The sequence below is a fragment of the Coturnix japonica genome, chromosome 4 (assembly GCF_054131305.1).
Source record: "Coturnix japonica strain WE chromosome 4, WE-NBRP24, whole genome shotgun sequence".
NCBI classification, from domain to species: Eukaryota; Metazoa; Chordata; class Aves; order Galliformes; family Phasianidae; genus Coturnix; species Coturnix japonica.
Window position 1 is genome coordinate 79,702,840 of NC_140666.1, and position 21,147 is coordinate 79,723,986.

At 38.2% G+C, this 21,147-nt stretch overlaps 1 protein-coding gene across 1 annotated transcript in view; it reads right to left on the reverse strand.

The window, feature by feature from the left end:
* Window position 1: 1 nt before the first annotated feature.
* The window catches only part of STX18 (syntaxin 18), a 40,124-nt gene continuing 18,978 nt past the window's right edge, over window positions 2-21,147 (reverse strand). Inside the window, exons 2-11 of the mRNA XM_015862702.2 lie at window positions 17,050-17,117; window positions 10,500-10,615; window positions 9,640-9,717; window positions 9,462-9,528; window positions 7,988-8,103; window positions 4,810-4,898; window positions 3,735-3,793; window positions 3,247-3,316; window positions 2,603-2,683; window positions 2-1,615 (exon numbers count right to left, since the gene is read on the reverse strand). Of these exons, the coding sequence (XP_015718188.1) occupies window positions 1,520-1,615; window positions 2,603-2,683; window positions 3,247-3,316; window positions 3,735-3,793; window positions 4,810-4,898; window positions 7,988-8,103; window positions 9,462-9,528; window positions 9,640-9,717; window positions 10,500-10,615; window positions 17,050-17,117 (840 nt within the window). The 3' untranslated portion in view covers window positions 2-1,519. The remainder of the gene's footprint in view (window positions 1,616-2,602; window positions 2,684-3,246; window positions 3,317-3,734; window positions 3,794-4,809; window positions 4,899-7,987; window positions 8,104-9,461; window positions 9,529-9,639; window positions 9,718-10,499; window positions 10,616-17,049; window positions 17,118-21,147) is intronic.

Sequence of the window (21,147 nt, forward strand, 5' to 3'; positions counted from 1 at the left end):
CTGGGTAAGCAGATTCTTTTTCATTTTATTTAAGAGCAAGAGTTTCTCATGGACATGTCAAAAGTTGGTTGTAGAGACTATACAAAAACAAAGGAAAACCATCAGGGTGTGGAGTAGAACAAACGTTATCAGCTCTGCTTTTATTTTTCTCCAGTAGAATCACATTATAAACAGCCTTTCTTTTAACCAGTACAGTAAAAAGAACCATTATTAATTCATTTGGTAACAAAGTGTGCGTTACACTGTAATATTCATAAAAGGATTTTTAAGTCATTGTGGGTGGAGTGCTTAAAAAGCATTAAGTTATGTGCCACATTTTACTTTGCATTTAAAAACTAAAGACTTATGTTCAGATTTTCAAAATCACCCCATTTGCATTTTCTAGTCGATTTATGCTTTACTGAATGTAACTTTTGACATTTTCACTCTGTAAAGGATTTGCTAGTGGCATATAAAACTTACAGGCATATGCACATCAGAGGAGCGGTAACAAAACAGTTCTTGATCACCACAGTCACAGAAGGCATTCAGATGTTACAAGAGGGAAAGTTCTCTTCCCCAGGACTGTCCTACATAGAAATGACCCACACTACATCCTCCTCCCTTTAAATTTAGCACACTAAGAACAGCTTTAATGCATAAGTACATAATGATGAGAAAGCTGACTTCTCTCACAACAACAAACATCACAAAACATGGAGCTATATGATCTAAGAGACAGCAGCTGCTCTGCATTCAAGAGCCAAAGGAGCTTCTCCCTCTGATTTAACAGGATGAAGTTTACTGAATCTCATCTACAATTGGTTTTGGGACTTTCTTTAGTTAACAAACTGCTCCCAAGTTGAGTGCTTTGAAGAGTTTGGCTTTAATACTGTCTATCCTTTGGCTTTGTTCCGGCACCTCAGACCATCTGTTTCCACAGTCTGGTTGGCTGCATTGTTATCTCTTTGCACCCCAAAGTAAAGCTCTGTAGCTGACTTTCAAAATTATTATTAAATCAACGTGACAAAATAGTTTTCCAGGATTAAAAGCAGAGGTCAGAATACAGCTGCAAAACGATCGCTGTGTACTGAACTCGTGTGATTAAATAAAAGCCTGAGACAGTGTAGATGCTTTTGCACACAGCAACAATTCTCTTGATCTGTTCTGTGCTCTGGGAGCTGGACTTCAAGCATCAGAAATGTGGGTGACTGACAATGGTAAAAACCTTTTTTTCTCTTGTTTCTTTTAATGCTCCCCTCAGCTGTACTCCAGCTCACAGCTTTCTTAGGAGTTCTTGCAGAGGTTTAAGTGTGAAGGATTAGTGTGGTTTCAGATCTGATAAAGAGATTAGAAATGAATGCTACCCTCTCTCTGCCTTAAGGGACATAGGGATGTGCTTAGCTGTTAGAAAACATTTCCATCGTAGCAGTATGAAACAATTGCATAAAATATACAGGTATACCATATACCCCATTAAATAGAAGGAAAAAAGAGCCATAAGATATTACCAATCGTGTAGACAACATGGTAATTTTAATTAATTGTCATACCAGTCCAGGAAAAGCAAGGAGAATGAACACATCACCAGGAAAAACAGGATCCAAACTCTAAATCCAGCGTTGTTTTTAATTGCCTGTGAGGAAAAGGTTATCTTGGTTATCATCACTGGTAAAGGTACAGTACATATTTCCTCAAAGGCAACCCAAGATGACTGTCAGTGGTTTCAGTCTGTACTGCAAGAACAAAGCTTGCCGTTCATTTCAGGTGGGTAACATGCAGCTTGGTTATACTTCTCTACCTTTATCACACTATTGCTTCTCTCACAGAAGCTACTGAAAAATCCTTCCCATCTTCCCCACCACGTGCCACACCACCACACCTTGTGGACTGACACTGAAAAGGATACTTGAAGTGGAAGAAACTACTTGAGCAGCCCAGAAACATGGAAACAAGTTCCCAAGTCAGAAGTGTTAAGTAGCTGAGTCATGCTTGCTAACATGTTTCTGATGCAGGTTTCAGACTAGCTGAGTGGTAGGAAACACATCCTTTAACTACTTAGTCTGTGTGCTTCCATGGAGAGGAAAGAAAAAAAAAGAGGAAAAAGGGAAATGAAACTGAGCTATTTGCCCCAGAGCCCAATTCAGGAGCTGTTTTTAGTGAAATCTCAGTTCCTGAATAAATCACCATCTCATTCTCATTAATAGGACAATGGGACAGAGTTGTTTACTAGACACATGCGAGATGTGTTCAGCATGGTAAAGAGACTACTGATAATGCTTCATGTTTTACTCCAGTTTCAAAAACCCCAACGTTGTCTTTTATGCCCAATTTTCTCCTTTCTTCTAAAAGAACTGGAAAACAAAAGGACACACCAACTTCAATGGTGCTTAAATGCAATTGGGGAGACCTTCATGTTTCAAAATAGGGTAATGTCAAGCAGATTTCTGCTTCCCCATTCAGTCACTTGGTCACATTAGCTACATTTCTTTCCAAAAATCACATCCCAGTACCACAATACACCCTGACCATGTTGTGTGAACAGCTTGTTAGAGTAACACTTGGACACAGCTGAGATGTAGGAGAAAGAAGTCAATTTAGGAACATTACTTAGAGACATCACCTCTCTTATGTCTTCATTGCCTTCCTTGATGTTCTCTGTGGCACCCACAACTAATTGATGGATGTTGTCAATATCAGTTTCCTGTTAAAAATAATAATAAACGCTGACAAGGCTTAGGAAAAAAAAAAAAAAAACACCAGCAAGGATCTGGAAAGAACTCTAAAGTAAAATAAAACATGATCTTATTAACATTATAGCTTCATTTACGCTGCCTTCAGCGATGCAAAGGCACAGAAGTAATTAAGCTGTAATTTTTTAATCATGTGTGTCTTTATGAGCCTGAACTGAGGCCACTAAGATCAACAGAAAGTCCCCTGATTACCTACAATCAAATCTAAGCTGTCCAGCTTTTGACGGCTCTTCTGGAACTGTCTGAAATCTGCTGTTATATAATACACTCAACAGGACGCTCATTTTCAGTCTAACACATTACATTTTCCATTTTCAATATACACCAGTATGTAACAGTAGTGGTTACCATCCTGGATTTTGGTTTAAAAAGGAAACCCTACACAAACTTTTCCTTCACATTTATGTCAAAAAGTCATTAATCTTGTGTTTAAATCTTGCATAAAACCAAAAGCAAAATACAACCAGGAAGACCTTAAAGCAGTATTTGCTACAGTAACATCCAGTTTACTCACCTGTTGCAAGACTTTCTCAGTGAATATCTCTTGTAATCTGGAAATTTCTACCACTTTTCCTTCAATTTGCCTTGGCAAAGAAAAGAAACACTCCATTAGAAGCTCACACAAGCGTTTCTCGCTGCCTCAGGTTTAGATTCTCCAGCTGGATAAGCACCTCCCCCAGCACTGTATATGCAACAGACTCACTCTGAATGGAAAACTTCATCTTTTACAACTTAACTGAGGTGGACAGAATGTAAACCTTCCACATTTAACCAGTACTATTTTGAGTATGTTTAATGTGTATTTAGGAACTTGTGAGACACTGTGAGAGAGCATAACATGTAAATCCATACAGTTCATCAGCAGACCATACAGCAGCAGACATTCCCTTTTTGTCCCTCCCTCCCCACAGCATCACGATCCCCACAGCACAGTGTCTCACAGGAGAGTCACAGTGCATGGATATTACCTTGGTTACAGCAGCAAGGAACAGCAAATCGTACCTGACTTCATCAAACAGGTTATTCATCTCCCCAACCAGCCTCTGGTTCTCCTGTTCAAACTGGAAGAGAGAAGACAGTCAGTCTCATTGGGGTTCACATGCCTGGACTCAGTGAACCTTCTCCATCCCCATCCCTACCCACCCACCCTTCCCCTTCACAAAGCTCCTCCAGAATTACCACCGTCAGCCTAAATGAACAATATGAGCCTTCACATCCATCGTCAAACACTGTAATGCTTCTCACTGCCCTCCTGTTACAAACCAGAACCCAAATTAACCTGCAGTTGGCTCCAGAGTTCTGCACTAAGGAAAATGTCCTGCCTTAACCTCGTCCTTTTTTATTTCAGACATTTAAATGGGGGAAGCTTTCCCATCATGTGGTTCTGTCTTTATAACACCATTCACCTCACTCGTGTACTACCCATAGCATGAAGTTACAGCTTTTAGATTTCACTACACTAGGAAGCATTTTGCCATCTGGTACTTTGTGCTTTACAAATGCAACGGCCTGACTTCAGTTATCTCATGCATATTTCTCACAATCTAGGACAGACCAGTCTGTGATAACACAGAAGCAGCACACAGGACTCACCTACCTTTAAGTTCTTACATGGCATGTGCTCTAACAAGCTTCACTTCTACATCTTCAGTGGTATGCACAGCCCGAATACCAGAAAACAGGATTAAAATCCCAAAGTATTTGACATTGGATCTGTGCAAGACAGCAAGCCCAATTCTACTGCTGTTAATCTACTTAGTTTGAACTGGCTTTGGGATTTGGGTGTAATTCAATCAAGTTACAATTTAATTAACAGAATAAGCACATCAAGGTGGCTGAGGGAAGTGCATGGTCTGGGTGTCCTGTTTGGGACAGAGCAGAGTGGCACTGCTCACACACAGGTCAGCCTGGGTCTGCAGTAGGACCTGCTCACCATTGGAGCTAATGCCCAGTGCTTCAGCTCGCAAGAAAACCAGAGGAAGCTGTAAATGAACGTGTATAAATCTGAACTTACTTCGCACATATGGACATGGCAGGAAGGACAACGAAATGGACAATGAGATAAGTGCATACTTGCCATTTGTATTTCTTCAGGTGACAGCTCGTCTTCACCTTTCCCATCCCCCCATAGCCCAAGGTTAGACTGAGCGTCGGGCAGATTCCTGTCTGTAACAGAACAACCAGAGTTTGAGACAATGCAGGACAGTGAGCAGCGAAGCAATGAGCATTTCTCAATATTTCTGAGCTCTGATAAAACTGTTAGATAGCATTTCTCATTAACTGAGATTGAGCGTACAGTTATAGCACAAAATTACACCAACGGCCTTTAACTTTTAAACCAGGGCAGAGATGGACAAGTACATGGGAATTTGTGGACTATGAGGAGTATGTAAAACAACGCACAATGGACCGAGACTTAATAGGGCAGAATATACCACAGCACCTGAATTTATATAAACAAAACCAGGGGGTCCCTGCCCACAGCAGATGGTTGGAACTAACTAGATAATCTTTAAAGGTCTCCTCCAACTTAAGCCATTCTATGATTCTAAACCAATGTTCCAAATGCCAGTCTCTATGCAGAGCTACCATCTCCCAATGAGATCTGACAGAACCACCAGCTCCTCATTCCACAAATGTAAAAACAGACTCCCAAAGACATTTTGAGCTACGCTGACAAGAGAAATCCAACTTATTCACATTGCTCAGGCTGCGTTTTACAGAGCAAATCCCACAGCACTCTGGGCAAGGGGCCTTCCTGCATGTAACAGAGTCAGTTCTGAACCCACAAAATAAGCCCTACACATCAGAGCTGCTCCACTGATTTCACCAGCACTTTCCCTTTGATTGAAGCTAATCATCTGCATAAATCTTAGCAGGAGTTGGGCATAAAACATCTTCAATGGCTATTTCTAGGATATTCCCTTCTAGAAGATTTATTTTTAGGCTTAATTATATACCTCTAATTATAGACGAGGAAGTTAGAATGGGAACAAAAAGGAACTTTACAACAGGAACCTACTGCTTCTGAAGCTGTTCTAATATTGGTTTAAACTCCTAACATTAACACTGCAACCTTGAGAAGGCCTCCTTCCCCCAGAGGCATTATTACAAAGCCCAAAACAGAGATCTGCACCAGCTGCAAATGAATTCAGATTTGAACTTGCTTTAACTTACCCTGCAAATTAAAATACAGCAAGATTTAGTTCTCATTTCTTTACGGCTTTCAGGTTTTCTATTTATTCTAGTTGGTCTGCTGGTTTCTGGGGGGGACAGACTGGTCCTCAAACCAGGATGGACAAGCAGTGAGAATGTTACAAAGGATATGGACCTTAAATCAAATAGCTACTCTTTCTTGCAAGTAGTAAGGAAGAAAAACAAGAGCATTTCTAAAGATTGTATGGAAAGGATTCAACCCAATCTTGTCCACTGGGCATCGTCAGTATTTCCAATCTATTTCACACAGACAAAACTTGTTTACCTGATCAATATTTCTAAATTATATAAAAAAATGTATTGGATTCAAAGAAGATAATTAGTTTACGGAGCTAAGAAATAAGTAATATTCCTATTTTATCCCAGAGGAACCAATTACTTTCAGGCACTGTCAGCACTGTTAAAACCAGCACCTGTTATCCAATGTGACTGCTAATAAGTAAATACCCAAGTAAGAGGCAAGTGAGAAAGACACATCTCCTCAGAGCTGTGTTCAGTCACCATGGTACCGCCAACAGAGCATGTCTCCAGAGAGATTATTCTCCTACCACAAAGGCATGTAGGTGCCTTATCTCAGTAGGTGCTTTATCTCAGAAGTATCCCATTTTGGTTTATACCTGCCGAAACACCAGACAAACCCCAAGTTGTGCCCCGGTACTCCAAGGAGGACACTCAGTTTCTCATTATAATGTTAAAATTAAGGACAGGACCAGCACCTTCAACAAGCTTCAACAAGCACATACTAGTAAAGCCACAAGGCTGACTTCTATGGACAGGAGCTACCAAATGCACATTTTGTGCACTTCTAGTCCATTTCAGATTTATGTTAACATACAACTTTCCTAGTTTTTTTCTAAGACTGGTCAGCATCCCCCTGGAAGCACCGCACCCCCCATTGGAAGCACTACATCCCCCCATTGGAAGTACTACATCAGCATCACTTCTGTAACCAGACCCATACATCTAACTGCCTTCTCATACAAAACTATGGGGTAAGCTAGTAGGAACTAAAACTGGAGTAAACAAAATGTGTAATAAACTGTTCTTAGTTTCTATTTGTTGCAGTGGTTTGCTGTGTCCAAAGCAACCACAGAACAGTGTTTTCTTCCCACAGTGTAACACAGATTTCTGAGCTAAAGATTGCGGTGATGCTTTGTGTGGTGCTTTCAGTGACTGTGGAAACATTCAACAATGAGGAAAGCACTGAGCTCTGCAGATGTTATTGTGCTGTGCTCCTTTGCTGCGACATACTGATAAGGTGTTAAGGTGAAACTCACCCATGTGCCTGTGTGCTGCATCTCTCAAGACACTAAGCACTAGAAATGACACCTCATCAAAACCTTTACCTCTTATAGTAAATTCAGCCTCCTGAGAGGAGGAAAAAACCCGATGTGTATCATAGGTCTGCACTACAAACTGGTTAGAAAGATAAGCAAATACCAAATCGAAAAAGAAAGTTTGTATGTAGTGAGGTAATTCAATATTCGAGTCTTCATTCAGAAATGCAGTACCCCCTTCATACGAGCCCACCCTTTGTAGGACCTACATGTCACTCCTCAGAGAAACTTCACTCTTAATAAAAAATAAACAACAGATTAGCAGACTAATGCTAATTGTCAGCCAATTATATATAGGAGAAACCATGCTAACATTCTTTGAAATTCCTTACAATGAAGAACACCAGTAAGGTTAGGTGGTTTTGCACACCAAGAATCATAGAATCACAAGGTTGGAAAGGACCTACAAGATCATCTAGTCCAACCATCCTCCCTTTACCTACAGAAAACCCCTTAAACCATGTCTCCTAGCTCCCTATCCAGGCACTTCTTGAACACTGCAAGGGATGGCGACTCCACCACCTCCCTGAGCAGCCATTCCAGTGCCTGACCACTCTGAGAGAAAAAGTTCCTTCGTATGTCGAATCTAAACACGTTCTGATACAACTTGTGGCCATGAAGAAGAAATAATTCAGGGAAGAAGAAAACAGGAAAGTGCGAATTACAGGAACGGGAATAGGCTTGTAATGGTTTTATTCTTACCTTTATTTTCCTCTGCAGAAAGTTTTTCTTCAGACTCATCTAAAGAACTCTGTGAAATTTTTTCAGGAGAAAGAGCTGATTTGGACACATTGCTCTGCTCAGGTTCAAGTTTGGACCTACAAGCACAAGAGCCTGCAATTTAATTGAGTGCAAGTGCATCTCTAAACTAAGAAAAACCACAGATTACTTAAATTCACCTCACTCCAACCTGCTCTTGCAGACTTCACATTGAAGATTTCCCAGTCTAAATGCAAAACAGATTTAACAACCTTCACTGAAATACTGTTACAAAAGCAAAGGAAGCACGTAATCTTGAACAACACACATCACATATTCAGAGTTGAGAAAAATTTTGAAGGCCTTAGCATGAAAACCAGACATTTTGTTAAAGTTCCTGTCAAAAATAATCATATTAAAATATACAATGTTTGGTCACTATGACATTTTTTAACTAAAAAATAGCCATCTTACCCAGTTCATTTTTTCAAGTACCATCTACTAGTTTACTTTATATTTTAAATTATCATAAGGAAGAAGTACACAAATATAGCAGAAATAGCTTTCCTGAAACAGGCTTATTTTATTTAACTAGCTGTAAGGAACAGCTTAACCAGGATGAGAGTGATCCTTACCTTGTCTGCCAAGAGAAAACAGACCATTTAGAAGCAAAGCAAAGAAAAACCGTATGCAATGGTCAGCTACACATTCCATCTAAGTCACTGCTACGTAATTTTAATACAAAAGCAATTAAAAAAGGAGAAGCGTATTCAGTGCTTACATCAGCACTTCTGTATTTGTCAAGGATTCCTCACTATGAGTGGCTACATACTGTTTTTTCTAGTAAGCCTTCAAGGTCTACTGTTGTCTACAATGAATTCTGTAACTACCTCGTAGATGGTTAAATGCTTAACAATCACGCTGATAGAAAAGCTAAAGAACAACAGCAGAAAACCACCAAGTAATAACGCGCTGCATCACACGCTGTGCCACCTTCATCACTTCCTCCCCTCTCAAATATAATCAACAGTTAATCTCATTATGATCCGCAATCTTCTCTCGCTGCTCAAAAGAAGGTGTTGCATTTTGTTTCTTTCCTCCTTTGTATTGCGTCTGATTAATTAAGTGATATCCCAGCTTCTGGTATAGGGGGTATACAACAAAATATTATTAAATGTCCGGTAGGTTTACTCTTCCACTTTCTATTAGCTTGTTGTTTTAATCATTTACAAATAAGAACAGCACATAATACTGTATTGGTGTTCTGCCATTTACAGAATTAACACACGAGAAGTATAAGAGAGCCCTGGAATGCATCTGCTGATAGTGAAAGTTCCTCACCCAGCTAAAGATTTCCATCTAGAACAATCTCCTTAGAATCTAAACATGAATAGAAGTTTTGCTAAATGCCATACAAGCTAAAGGCACAGGCTAATCTGTTTTGCTTATGTTTTGACAACGAGAGCTCATTACTCACAGTCTCTTCTTATCTATCACCCGCTTAACTCGGATGGCTCTTTGTTCTGAATACAGCTTACACACTCCTAGTTGAGAGATCAGTAAAAAACTTCAGGTTAGGAGAGCATGATTTCCTCCTTGGAAAATACACTCATTTGTTTTTAAGCACTCACTGCCGCAGAAGAAATACTACGCACTTTTTAAGTAATCTTCAATGAAGTCTAAGACAGCTGTTCTGTGCTCCTTCACCTGAGCAGACTGGATGTCCTTGTGTGCTGAAATGCAAAAGAAAGATACAGCATGATCTTCTAATTGGTTATTGCATTGCACAAAAGCCTGCATTTTCAGATCATACACAAGTTATATCCAAATGCCTATTAACATTTTATATATATTACACAACTCTTTTCAACGTTGCTATATTTAAGCATAGGTTCTGTAAATCGGTACATTATTATTACACACTATTACACGATGTTTTTATTATATTAAGAAATATTGATTTGCTTTGTTGGGGTTTATTCTGTTCGAGTTAAAAATGTTAAGAGCTATACCCAACAACTCAAGATAACATCCATAGTTGAAGATAATTTCTGAGGAGTTTATGTAACGATAGGGATGTTATTCCATTTTACACAGTGACTTAATGATCTCAAACTTGGAAAGAGTATCCCTGTACAATGTTATAGGTGGACACCATAGAAAGAGACTGTCACTGAGCTTTGACTCAGTCCTCTATGCCATAGTGCAACTATGTAACTAAACAGTAAATATGTAAGACTATCATTTTTATTTAAAAACAAAGCACACCATGCTTGTTAATTAGTGCACACAAACAAATAACATTCAATGCTCTGGCTTATCCTTTCACTTGCATAAAAGAAGCAGTCATGGTTCTACTCAGTCAACGGGATTCTAAAGGTGAAACAAAAGAGGAATGAGGCTTTACCAGTCTCTTTACAAAAGCATTCAGAACTCACAATGCCATGCAATATTCATTCTCACATTACCCTTAACCGATAACTAAGAAAGAACATTTAGAAGCTGCTCAGTTTACCTTCTGTTCTCAGCTGATGAATGGCATCTGCACACGTCCTCATAAATATCTGAGCATCTTGATCTATCTGATCACGCTCGGTATCTGTCATCCTCCCATATTCAGACATAATATGGCTGAGAAACAAGACAAACTGTCACTTATGAAATCCCTAACATAACACCTACAAGTGCACATTTAGGATCTTCTTCCCACTCGCCAACTCCACAAAAAGCCTTTTTGCAACACTAATTTTCACAGAACAAGGAGACATAAATTATTTGTATGAATAAAAAGTACAATATCCATCAATTCTATAGAGCTGAAAGGTTTTTTACAACATTTGTTTGGAGTGGGAAAAGATATAGGAAGAACAATATATCCTATCGTCTCCTGTATTATCCAATACTGAGCAAGTAAGGAGAAAATACAACCAGAAAATAAATAGTCACCCTCAACACTTACCTAACTTACCTAGAAGTGCAAACTTCACTTCTAAATATAAGAAAACAAATAGAATAAAGGAATAGCTCCAACACTAAAGAAAGTATAACAGTTTGTAACTTATTTCACCTATGTATGTTTTTAGTTCCTAAATGCTGGGCTTCATTTTTAAAGTAGCTGTATTATGAAATCTGTAAATTCATACCTTTTATATCAAGTAGATTCTAAGACTTATTACAACTTGTCCATACTGTTTATTTCCATTTTAGTTGATCCATTATACATTTAATATATTCTAGTAGGGTTAGTATATTCTTATGCTAAGTATATTCTTATGTTTACCTTGGGTCTCTTGATCACTTGGTCACCACTGCCTGTTATATCTGCCTTTCAACAGGCAAGAAAAACCTAAATGAATAAATCTACTTTAACTCAGATTTCTATACGTGAAAAATTTCCCCACTTGTTCAATATATGAATAATGCAACTATATTAATGCAATTAAAGAAGTGAAAAGAAGGGATTTTCATTTGCCAAAGTTAGCCTGATACCCCACAGAACTATTATAAGTACTCTGTAATGTACCGAAAACCTACAGAAAAGTTTTCAACTTGTATTTTAATATCTGTATTGCTCTTTTCTGGTTGGGTAATAACAGTGAGTCTGCACATACAGTACACCCATCCCACTGCCATCCTCTAACCTTACTGTAGAAAGAACAACTACTTTAAGAAGAACAGGCCAAAGAAGAGGAAAGCAACATCATCACCACCACAAACCATCAAACAAATAAACCAACTGTGTTCCATATGTCACAGATGCAAAGACTTGCTTAGAAGTACTACGAGTGACATTATCACAGCAATGAGCTGCTGTATCACTAAATCCGGAGAGATCACATGAATCCCGATGAACCAGAAGCAACCACAAGAACTAGCCTGAGCACAAGAAAAGCTTTGGCTAATGCATACAGATAGAGGAGAGGAAGGGAATACTAAATTCTTCTAGACATTTCTTCTAATCAATTGGAGAAAGCTTTGTGGGAAATGTGGACTGGAAAGCAACTTAAGTTATTTGTGATACTTAAAAAGGGGTATTGGAAAGCAAGGAAAAGATAGTGGCTATCAAGTAGGCAGACTCCAATAGTCTAAAAGTAAAAATACATAAATTAGGACGTTGAACACAGAAAAGGAAAATTAAGATGGAACAGAAGAAAGTCCAGATGCACCAGCAGTCTTCCTACAGAAATGACATTGGGATACCTTGCAATTCTGCCCTTGATCTAAAGGAAGAACAGGCAATGCAGTAAGAGATCAACTGTGCTATTTCAAGAGCTCTTCACTGAGTTCAAACACAATAAAGCAGAATACAGAAAGTGCAAATTAGGTCTGATTGCTACTGACAACTCTAAAGGAACACTGCACGGAGGGATGCAATCAGAAAAGGGTCAAGTCCAGGATGAGACAACTGGCAAGGGATGCCAATGATAACAAGAAGTTACTCTGCAAACGTTAATAAGAGAAAGACCAAAGAAAATGTTGGCTTGCTACTCAGTAAAGAAATAAAACTATATGTAGAGAATAAAGAAAACCTAAACGTTGCTGGCTTTTTCTACATTAACTTTCAGCACTGAGTTAAATTTTAAGCTGCTGCTACTATTCCCTTCAAATCACTGCTTCTGTCTGAATCATCTGGGCCCAGTTTAGCACCTCCGACCTTCAGAAAGAAGTAATGATTTTTAATTGATACTTTCATCAGTAACAGCAAGCGTGAAATGCTATTTTAATAACAGGATGCTGAGTGAGTGAGTGTCTGAGGAAAAGTACTGGGCAATCCAGGTCATTGCACAAGTTTACCTCAGGGTGCAGTGCTTCTGAGCTAATGCTGAAGGTAAAACTGATGGAGGACACATTACTCCTATTCAGATTAGGAAATGGTACTTCAGAAAGACATCTAGGATCATGTTCGACCATCAACTGAACAACACAATAAGATGCTGTGGAAAAAAAAAGTGATTACAGTGAAAAATTACTGTGCGATGCATAAATGCAGCACAACCCATTGCAGATAAACAGTAACCTTTCCACAGTCCTTAGCATTGGGCAGGAGCTTGGCTGAAGCACTGTTTCAGTTCCACAACCCACTGCAACACCAGATGGGACAGCATTCAAACAAGAGGAAAAAAAACGACCAAGTCTCCACTGAAGGACATACCTAAAAGCAAGCGAGACAAGGTGTTAAGAACGACCTGCTTGTTCCCCTTTTTGAATAAGTGTCAGCTATGTTCATTCCAACGCATCATTTGTGTGAACTTATTTTGCTGGAAAAGCACAGGGAAGAGTCTATGGAGGCATTACATCAGCTTTTGGAATTAGTAACTCTTTCTGCTGGTGCATGAAATATTTTCTGCTTACTCACTCAATGAAGACACTAAACCAAGCAGAAAAACTTGGTTTTCTTCCAGCAATGCATTACGAAGTACAGAAGTAAGGTAATGACAGAACATCTCACAACAACCTGCACAGAAGCTTCAGGTACTACAGCAGGCAGTATAGGCACGTCTGAATTAGTATTTTCAGTCTTGTAAAATACTGCTGAGAAATTGCAGAATGCTGTTAAGAACAATTTCTAAGATGTGATTTATGAACCTTGTGAACTCAGAGAAATAAAAAGATAAATGAATCAGTTGACATGAGAGCCCTAGAGAACAGAAAAATGTTGTATATTCAATCAAGAAGATGATGCTAGACTTGAAGTCCTTACAGGTCACCTACACATTTCACTGCTTCTTCTAAAGACGTAATTAAATTGTTGTAATAAAGCAGGCCAGCATTGTGGGGGAGGCCATCAGACAGTATTTTTAGAATCTTTTAATGGCTGCTGATTTTCTTTTATGGGTTACATCAAGGGAATACTCTCCAGAAAGCACAGGGCATGTGCTCAACGATCTCCTATTAGCTGACAAACATGTAATTGATTTATTGGGCTTTTTTTCCAGCTTTAGTGGGTAGATAAATGATGTCAGAGCTCAATAATTGTTCCTCCGGCACATTTATGACAAAAAGAATTCTTTAACATTTTTTTTTTTTCTTTCAAAGCACATGAACTGAAGTAAAAAACATATGAAATGTTCAGGCACTGAACTGTACGTATGGCCCACAGAAGGATGTTGTGAAGATCAGAAGCCATCCATTCCACCTGTCTCAAGGAAATAAAAAAAAAAATAAACCAACCTGCACAACACTGATGAACTACATAAATACCTCTACAGTTGCAAAAGTCAGTAAATTAGACATCAAATTATCAGAGAACCATAGAATGGCCTGTGTTGAAAAGGACCATGGTTGACCATCTAGTTTCAACCCCCCTGCGATGTGCAGGGTTGCCAACTACTAAACCAGGCCGCCCACAGCCACATCCAGCCTGGTGGTTCTTTCCCTGAAAGAAAGATCTCCTCAGAGATTTCCCTTTCAAGTATGAGGTGTTCTACCACCAAAATCCAGAACCAGATATTTCCAATATCTGGTTAAATTAAAACAGTAAGGAAAACTGCTGGTGTTTGAATTATCTCAGCCTAGAAAGTTGCTTTGGAGAAACTGGATACCTGCAGAGGAACATTTCAAATACCGAAGTGTTAATGCAATACTGCTCGTTCCTAGAACCACAGGTAACACAAATGTACAAATGATTAAACGGTTCCATGATCAAAAACATGATGGAGCTCATAACGAAAGGCAAGACACAAGTTGTTCACATCAGACAACTTACCTAAGAATGAATAAAAGATCTCACCGAAGGAAGTAATGTAGGAATGTATAACACTAATGTACAGAGAGGAAAAATACATGGAACACACAGCAGTAATACTCTGAAAATGCAAAGGCAAGTAACAGTTTTTATCTCAAAAGAATGAACAGTTTGCTTAGCAAGGAAAAAAGAAATCACCCACATCCCACTAATGTATGCAAGAATGAAGAGTTCCTGCCTCCACCTTGCCAGAGAAGAATCATCACAGATGATTCTTATCAAAGAAGAATTTGATATTACAGAATTACAAAAGCTTTTTTGTTTTCTTTTAAAAGGTACTGTTCATCACTGACTTTAACTAAAGACAGACATTTGCTGAATGTTACATTGCAAGGGAAGTCCTTAAAGCCTGCAATTTAGCAGGAATAAAATTCTAACATTCCAAAAGACAACCAACCAACAAGGAACCACCACCTTACATTCGGAAAGGAGTCTGAAGGAAGAGCTTTTATATGTACCCCTCTGTAAATAAGTCTTCTAACTTGTGCTAACTTGTGCCAGTGGAAGATGGCAGCACTTAAACTTACCGAAGTTCTAACCTGAGGAGAGTAACAGCAGATAGGATACAATAGAAAAGATAACAGGACAGGAAGACTCCCTACAACAGAAAGCTGAAAAAACAAAGTGTAAGGGTAAGACACTGAATCCTGATGAACAGGAAAGAATAAAGATGCAATGGCTTAAAATGAGTAAGCTTAGATCACACCGTCACTCATTTAAGGTTTGCCTCTCATACATTACAGCTGACCGTCAAATCAAGAAAAGAAGTGAACAAGCAATTACTAATTCTTGAGCTTTCTGGACTCAGTTTAGGTATTTCAGCTGATTAATTAGGGCTTGATAAACTGGGTCTGGACCTTAGCTTCAATTAATCCTTTTTCCAGTTGTCTTTCTCACTTCAACTGCAAACAGGTAAGATTCAGTTTATTATTTTATTGTTTAAGAATATGACACTTATTTTTCATCTCCTTAGCTAATACCTATGGCAGTGAGGGGAAAAGTAACTGAGAAGTCCATGATAACTGGCTAAAAGAGTTTACAAAAAGAACATTACCAGCTTTTAGAAACCAAAATAGCATGGACAAAACCTGTACTATGTGTTCTCACTTGTATTCTTATGCACAGTATTGCTAATAAAACCTAGAAGTCATCCACTGACAGTTTGTTCTTCCTGCAATTATTTGCGGTTTCTTAGCTTATGCATTCACAGGAAGTTTTCACACAAGAAGTTATTTCAGTATTCAGTTGGTAGCTCCACCTAGTGTTATTCATTACCTATTCGAAAAGGAACTGAAAAGCAGACAGCCAGACATAATACACACATATACTTCGACTTGCTGCTTGGAAAAGCAGCTTGTCATATGCCTTCCACACAGAATTCATTTTCACTAATACTATGAATAACTCTCATTGCCTTATATTCAAAGCACTTCAAAATCTTTACTTTTGAGGTTTCATTTTTGCAATAGCAAAAAACTGCTTTCAAAATCTCAGGTAAGGTGCCAGAAGAGTCCCAAGGACACCTTTTGATATCACTGACTGTACAGCAATGCCATTGCTGTTAGTGACTCTTTCAAGGCTTAAAAAGGAGCTGTTTCTCAGACTGACTGCTCTTACAATGCAGACAGAGCCTAAGGAATAGAGGGTCAGCTGCACCTATTCCCTTCCCACATGGGAAGAACACCTCTTTCTCTGTGCATAACTAGGATGAACAGAACATTTTGCTTTAAAGGATAAGGAACTGGTTGGATGGCCACAGCCAGGGGGCTACAGAGGGCTAAAGTCAATAGCCATACGTGCAGGTGGAGGCCTATCACAACTAGTGTCTCATAGTGGGTCTGTCCTGAAACCGGGGCTCTTCAACCCCTTTATCAGCAACCTAACCAATGGGACTGAGTGCACCCTCAGCAAATTTGCTGATGAGAAGCTGAGGAGTCCAGTTGATAAAACAGAAGGAAGGAATGTCATCTAAAAAAGTGAAAAAGTAGGTACAGGTGAACCTAAGGAAGGTCAATTATAAGGTGTTGCACTTGGGTTGGGGCAACTGAAACTAATCTCCTTCTATCTCAGGAACCACTTCAATAAGTCATTCTGCAGCCCATCAGTAGTGCTACTCTCAGACTACCCCACTGATTAGTTCCTGAGCATATCCTAAAAGCCTCTTAATCAAATTCTTCATTTCAGTTAGAACCATTTTCTTCTTCTTAAGGAGCTTACAAGTAAGCCAATTAATAAGCAACCTACATTTTTGTTTTTAGTTATTATGCCTATAGATGTATTAAAAGAAAATAAAAACCATTTAAACACAATGCACACTTACCTATATGCATTAATGTAATCCTTTCTGTGTTGAAGAAGAAAATCTTTCAGCTTCCCAATATTGGAAATCTTAAAAAAAAATTAAAAATACAAAATCATATTTAAACTCCACAGCTAAAGATATTAATATTTGTAAACATTTAAAGTTCAGTACATCCACTCTTCAAACTTAATACACTGTGAATTTTACTAATTTAATTAGCATCATAACATTTATTTTCTTTGCACATTGTTCAAGCAGTCAATACATGGCAATCACCTATTTAAGCAGTAAAAATGCACGTCTCACATACAGAAAGCATAAACTAAACATTAAATGCTACTAAATGCTTAACATAAATACTATACAAAACATTAAAACAGGAAACATAACTCCAAGCATAACTGAACATTAAAAATGGCATCAACTGGCAATTCAAAAAATCCAAGATATAGTTCAGAAAATTAATTCATTTTAGATCGTACAAGAAATTTTAGAACACTGATAAAGAATGATATAAACACTCAATTCAGATGGCTGCCTTAACATGACTGGAAAGAGACCCAATGGAGTGAGGAGGTTGTATTACCAGTATATATTTTCAACAGGACAGGGAAATGGGGGAATCATCCTACAGCATATTCTCAAATACTCATTAATAATTCTGTATTAAAAAAAAAAAAACAAAACCACACAAGGAATTTCACAATACAGTAGTTGTTTTGGTTTACAAATGACAATAAACGTGGTTTATTCTGTGTATCTGGGAAAAAGCATCAAAAGCTGTTCAAGTCTTAAAATCCCATTTTCATGCAAATGTTCCCTGTAATTAAACAAACAAAAAACCACAGCGACAGAACACAGAATAGTTTGCATAAATAGAAGATTAATATCCCCGATTATTTCTTCACAAGATCTGTAGGCCTCTGAAAAAAAAGAGGAAAAAACAAACTTGGTAAGGCCACAGAGATCTATTAAAACAAAAAACCTGTTTTCCTGCACAAATACACGGGCCTACATTTCCCTGTTATCATCTGCTGCTGCTTTTTTATTACAGTTCATGATAACAGCCAGGAAATTTTGCTATTTTTGTGTTTTAAATTTTCCATGAGATGAACAGTGTGTGAAATCTCAAGGCATTCACAGCACATGTCAGTAACTCCAGCAGATACCAAGTTCCATAAAGCGTGTTTGCACTGTCAGTAGCATTAATGAGAGAAATAATGAAAACGCTGCTCAGGATCAATTGGACACAAACAGTCCATTTAAATCATTCTACAGATGTTTCTTCCGGAACTTACTTTTGTATTTTCATCTCTTTCTCAGCATTAGTATGTAATGAATTTTGCTTCATAGGACTTTGCTTGATAGGTAAACTAAGCTTGACTATAAAAGCAGCATTGTCAAAATAGTCTTACAGTGTTTCACTAGAATAATAATACTTAATAAGCAAGAAGTACGACAGAGAACAAAGTAGAACAGTAAAATGAGACTCGTTTGAAAACATTTACATTAATACGTGAACAAAGACTGAACCAGAAAAGGGATTAGCAAAATTTTATAAGTAATAAATCTTAACATTATTGCAATAGCTACAATTTAGGGGTGATTAACAAGCAGAAAGAATCAGAATGACAAGCAAGAACACTGTCTTACAGTAATTAATTCATCTAGCCACAAAGAGCATTCTATTTAGGCTAAAATTGTCATCGTGTGTTTGAATTGCACTGACCCCACTTTGCCTCTCCTTCATTTGTAAAGCTATTTTCAAGAATTTAGAATGACACTATTATGCCCATACTCACATCAAGCTCTTAGTTCCCAAGATTTGCATCAGAAGTGAGACTTCTTGTTCTACTTTCCCTCAGATTCTATCAGCATCTCTTGTGACCTTGCACTAAGGCTATTTCTCTTTGGCCTTTTCTTATCATGTAATACTAGCACCGTCAATTTGTCATAAGGCATTTTTAAAATAAATAATAATAATAAAAAAGTCCCACTAGCATAAATAAAGGGAAAATGAATTTTATCCCAGAGTACTCTCAATTCTATTTACTTGTTCTAAGGTTCTTAATCTTCTACAGACACAAAACATCCATTATTCCACAAATATAAATCTTGAAGGGTCATCAACTGGCATTTGGTTTGTGTTATCAGAAGCACACCACACACTCTGCACAGAGTTATCACGCTCCATTTTAAAGGTAATAAAGCATCTACCTAATCCATCTGGATGCCCTTGTGAGAATCTTACTGATCTTTCTAGGAATAAGAACTGTCAGATTTTCAGGTTTCCTAATTAACATCTTTCACCCCATCTGCTCTTGTTTCCAAACAGTCCTTACCCCAAAAGCTCTTCTTTCCTGCATGTGTGCTTCTGAGTTTACTGTCATATCCACCCATAACCCTGAACAAAAGACTCCCAAGCATTTAGTTTCTTCTCACGGGGTAGTTCTGACATTGCTTAATTTGTGACTTTTCTTGGTGTTTGCTCCAGTTTGTATCCATCCTCTTCCAAAACAAGTAACCAGAAGGGCATACACTGGTGTTTGTACTTTGCAATTTAGCTGGAGATATCTTTCCATCCACCATTTTCATGTATTTGCTTTATTATTTTTTGTTTGTCTAATCTCAAACTCCATATTCTACTGTTGGATTTCCTTCTTTTCTTCACAACTCAAGACCTTGGAATCATTCACCACTTTCTGTAACAGAGCACGCTCCTCCTTCTCCTTCCTCTCATCATGACATTTTAAGAGCACAACCTTACTTCTTCATTCCCCAAAATAAGATCATTATTAAATCTGATTATTTTTAGAATTCAGACCCAGAATAACTCAACTCTTAGCCTCCCCTTAGTGCAGTACTTTTTTCAATACAACAGTACTGCATTTGCCACATCTTTCTTGGGTAATACTCTCTTTGCAGTCTGTAGACTTCCCATTAGCACCTGTCAGACCCTTAACCATCTGACATCAGATGGAAACACAATTTTCCTAAAGCATCAGGTTCACAGAATCATAGAACCACCAAGTTTAGAAAAGACCTACATAATCATCCAAGTCCTACCTTCCACCACCACCAACAGTTCTCAGTAGGTTGGCTGGGAATACTCCATATCAGTATGATAGCAAATCGTACCCCATTTTGTCTCAGCCCCTAGATTATCTGATAGCTATGGCATGACTTATTAACATTCCCAGTTCCACGCCCCAGTTCCCAATATCCATGTCATTGGTTTCTTTGCCCTGCTTGTCTGTGCCTTTTCCTAATTAACTCAGTTTGGACACCACACCTAAACTATTCTTAATTTATAGTAGAGACATGTGGAGAAAATCCACTTTTTCTCTAGTTCTCCTTTTATATATAAGTTGAAATATTCTTTAGCCATATAGGCTTTTAATAGTTCTGGTTAAGTCACTGTGAACTTGTCAGTTCTCTACTTTATCTTTACAAAGTCTTTTCCTTCTACAACAGCTTTCTTGGCCAGCCAGTCTCTCTCTCCTTATTAAGGAGTAGGTCCTCTACTCCCTGGACACATACACTACACTAAAAGTTAACTTAAGAGGAAGAATATTACTGAATTTCTAGATTTAACTGACACTTTCCTGGGAATCATAGGAATTCCTCCCTATATCACCAACATCAATCACACTTATTCATTAACAGCATGTTCCCAAGCTGAAGTACCTTTCCCACCACAAGGGGGAGTAGAAGTTGGGTAGTACCAGTAGGGAATTTTGTAGAAGACATCTTCCAAGGAGGGAAGCACATTCAGTTACAGGTTCAGAAATTTACAATGGTAACCCCATAAGATGCTGTATAGAAATCATGTAAATCCCTCCCAAGCACAGCTTTGGCAGTGGAAACCCCAACAACACTCATCAGTGAAGCAGCAGCAATTATCCACTGGGTGGCAACATAAGTGTCAACACTGTGCAAATGAAAACCTTCCCATAAATTTACATTAAAGCCTGAAATAAGTTTAAAAATGTGAATTACATGTTCCAGTTCGGACTTTATCTTCAATTCAAAGTTTATCTTCATTGCAAATTACCTCTTTAACACACGCAGCTGCGTTATGTTGCCACTGTAGATTTTTCAAATAAACTTTTATTA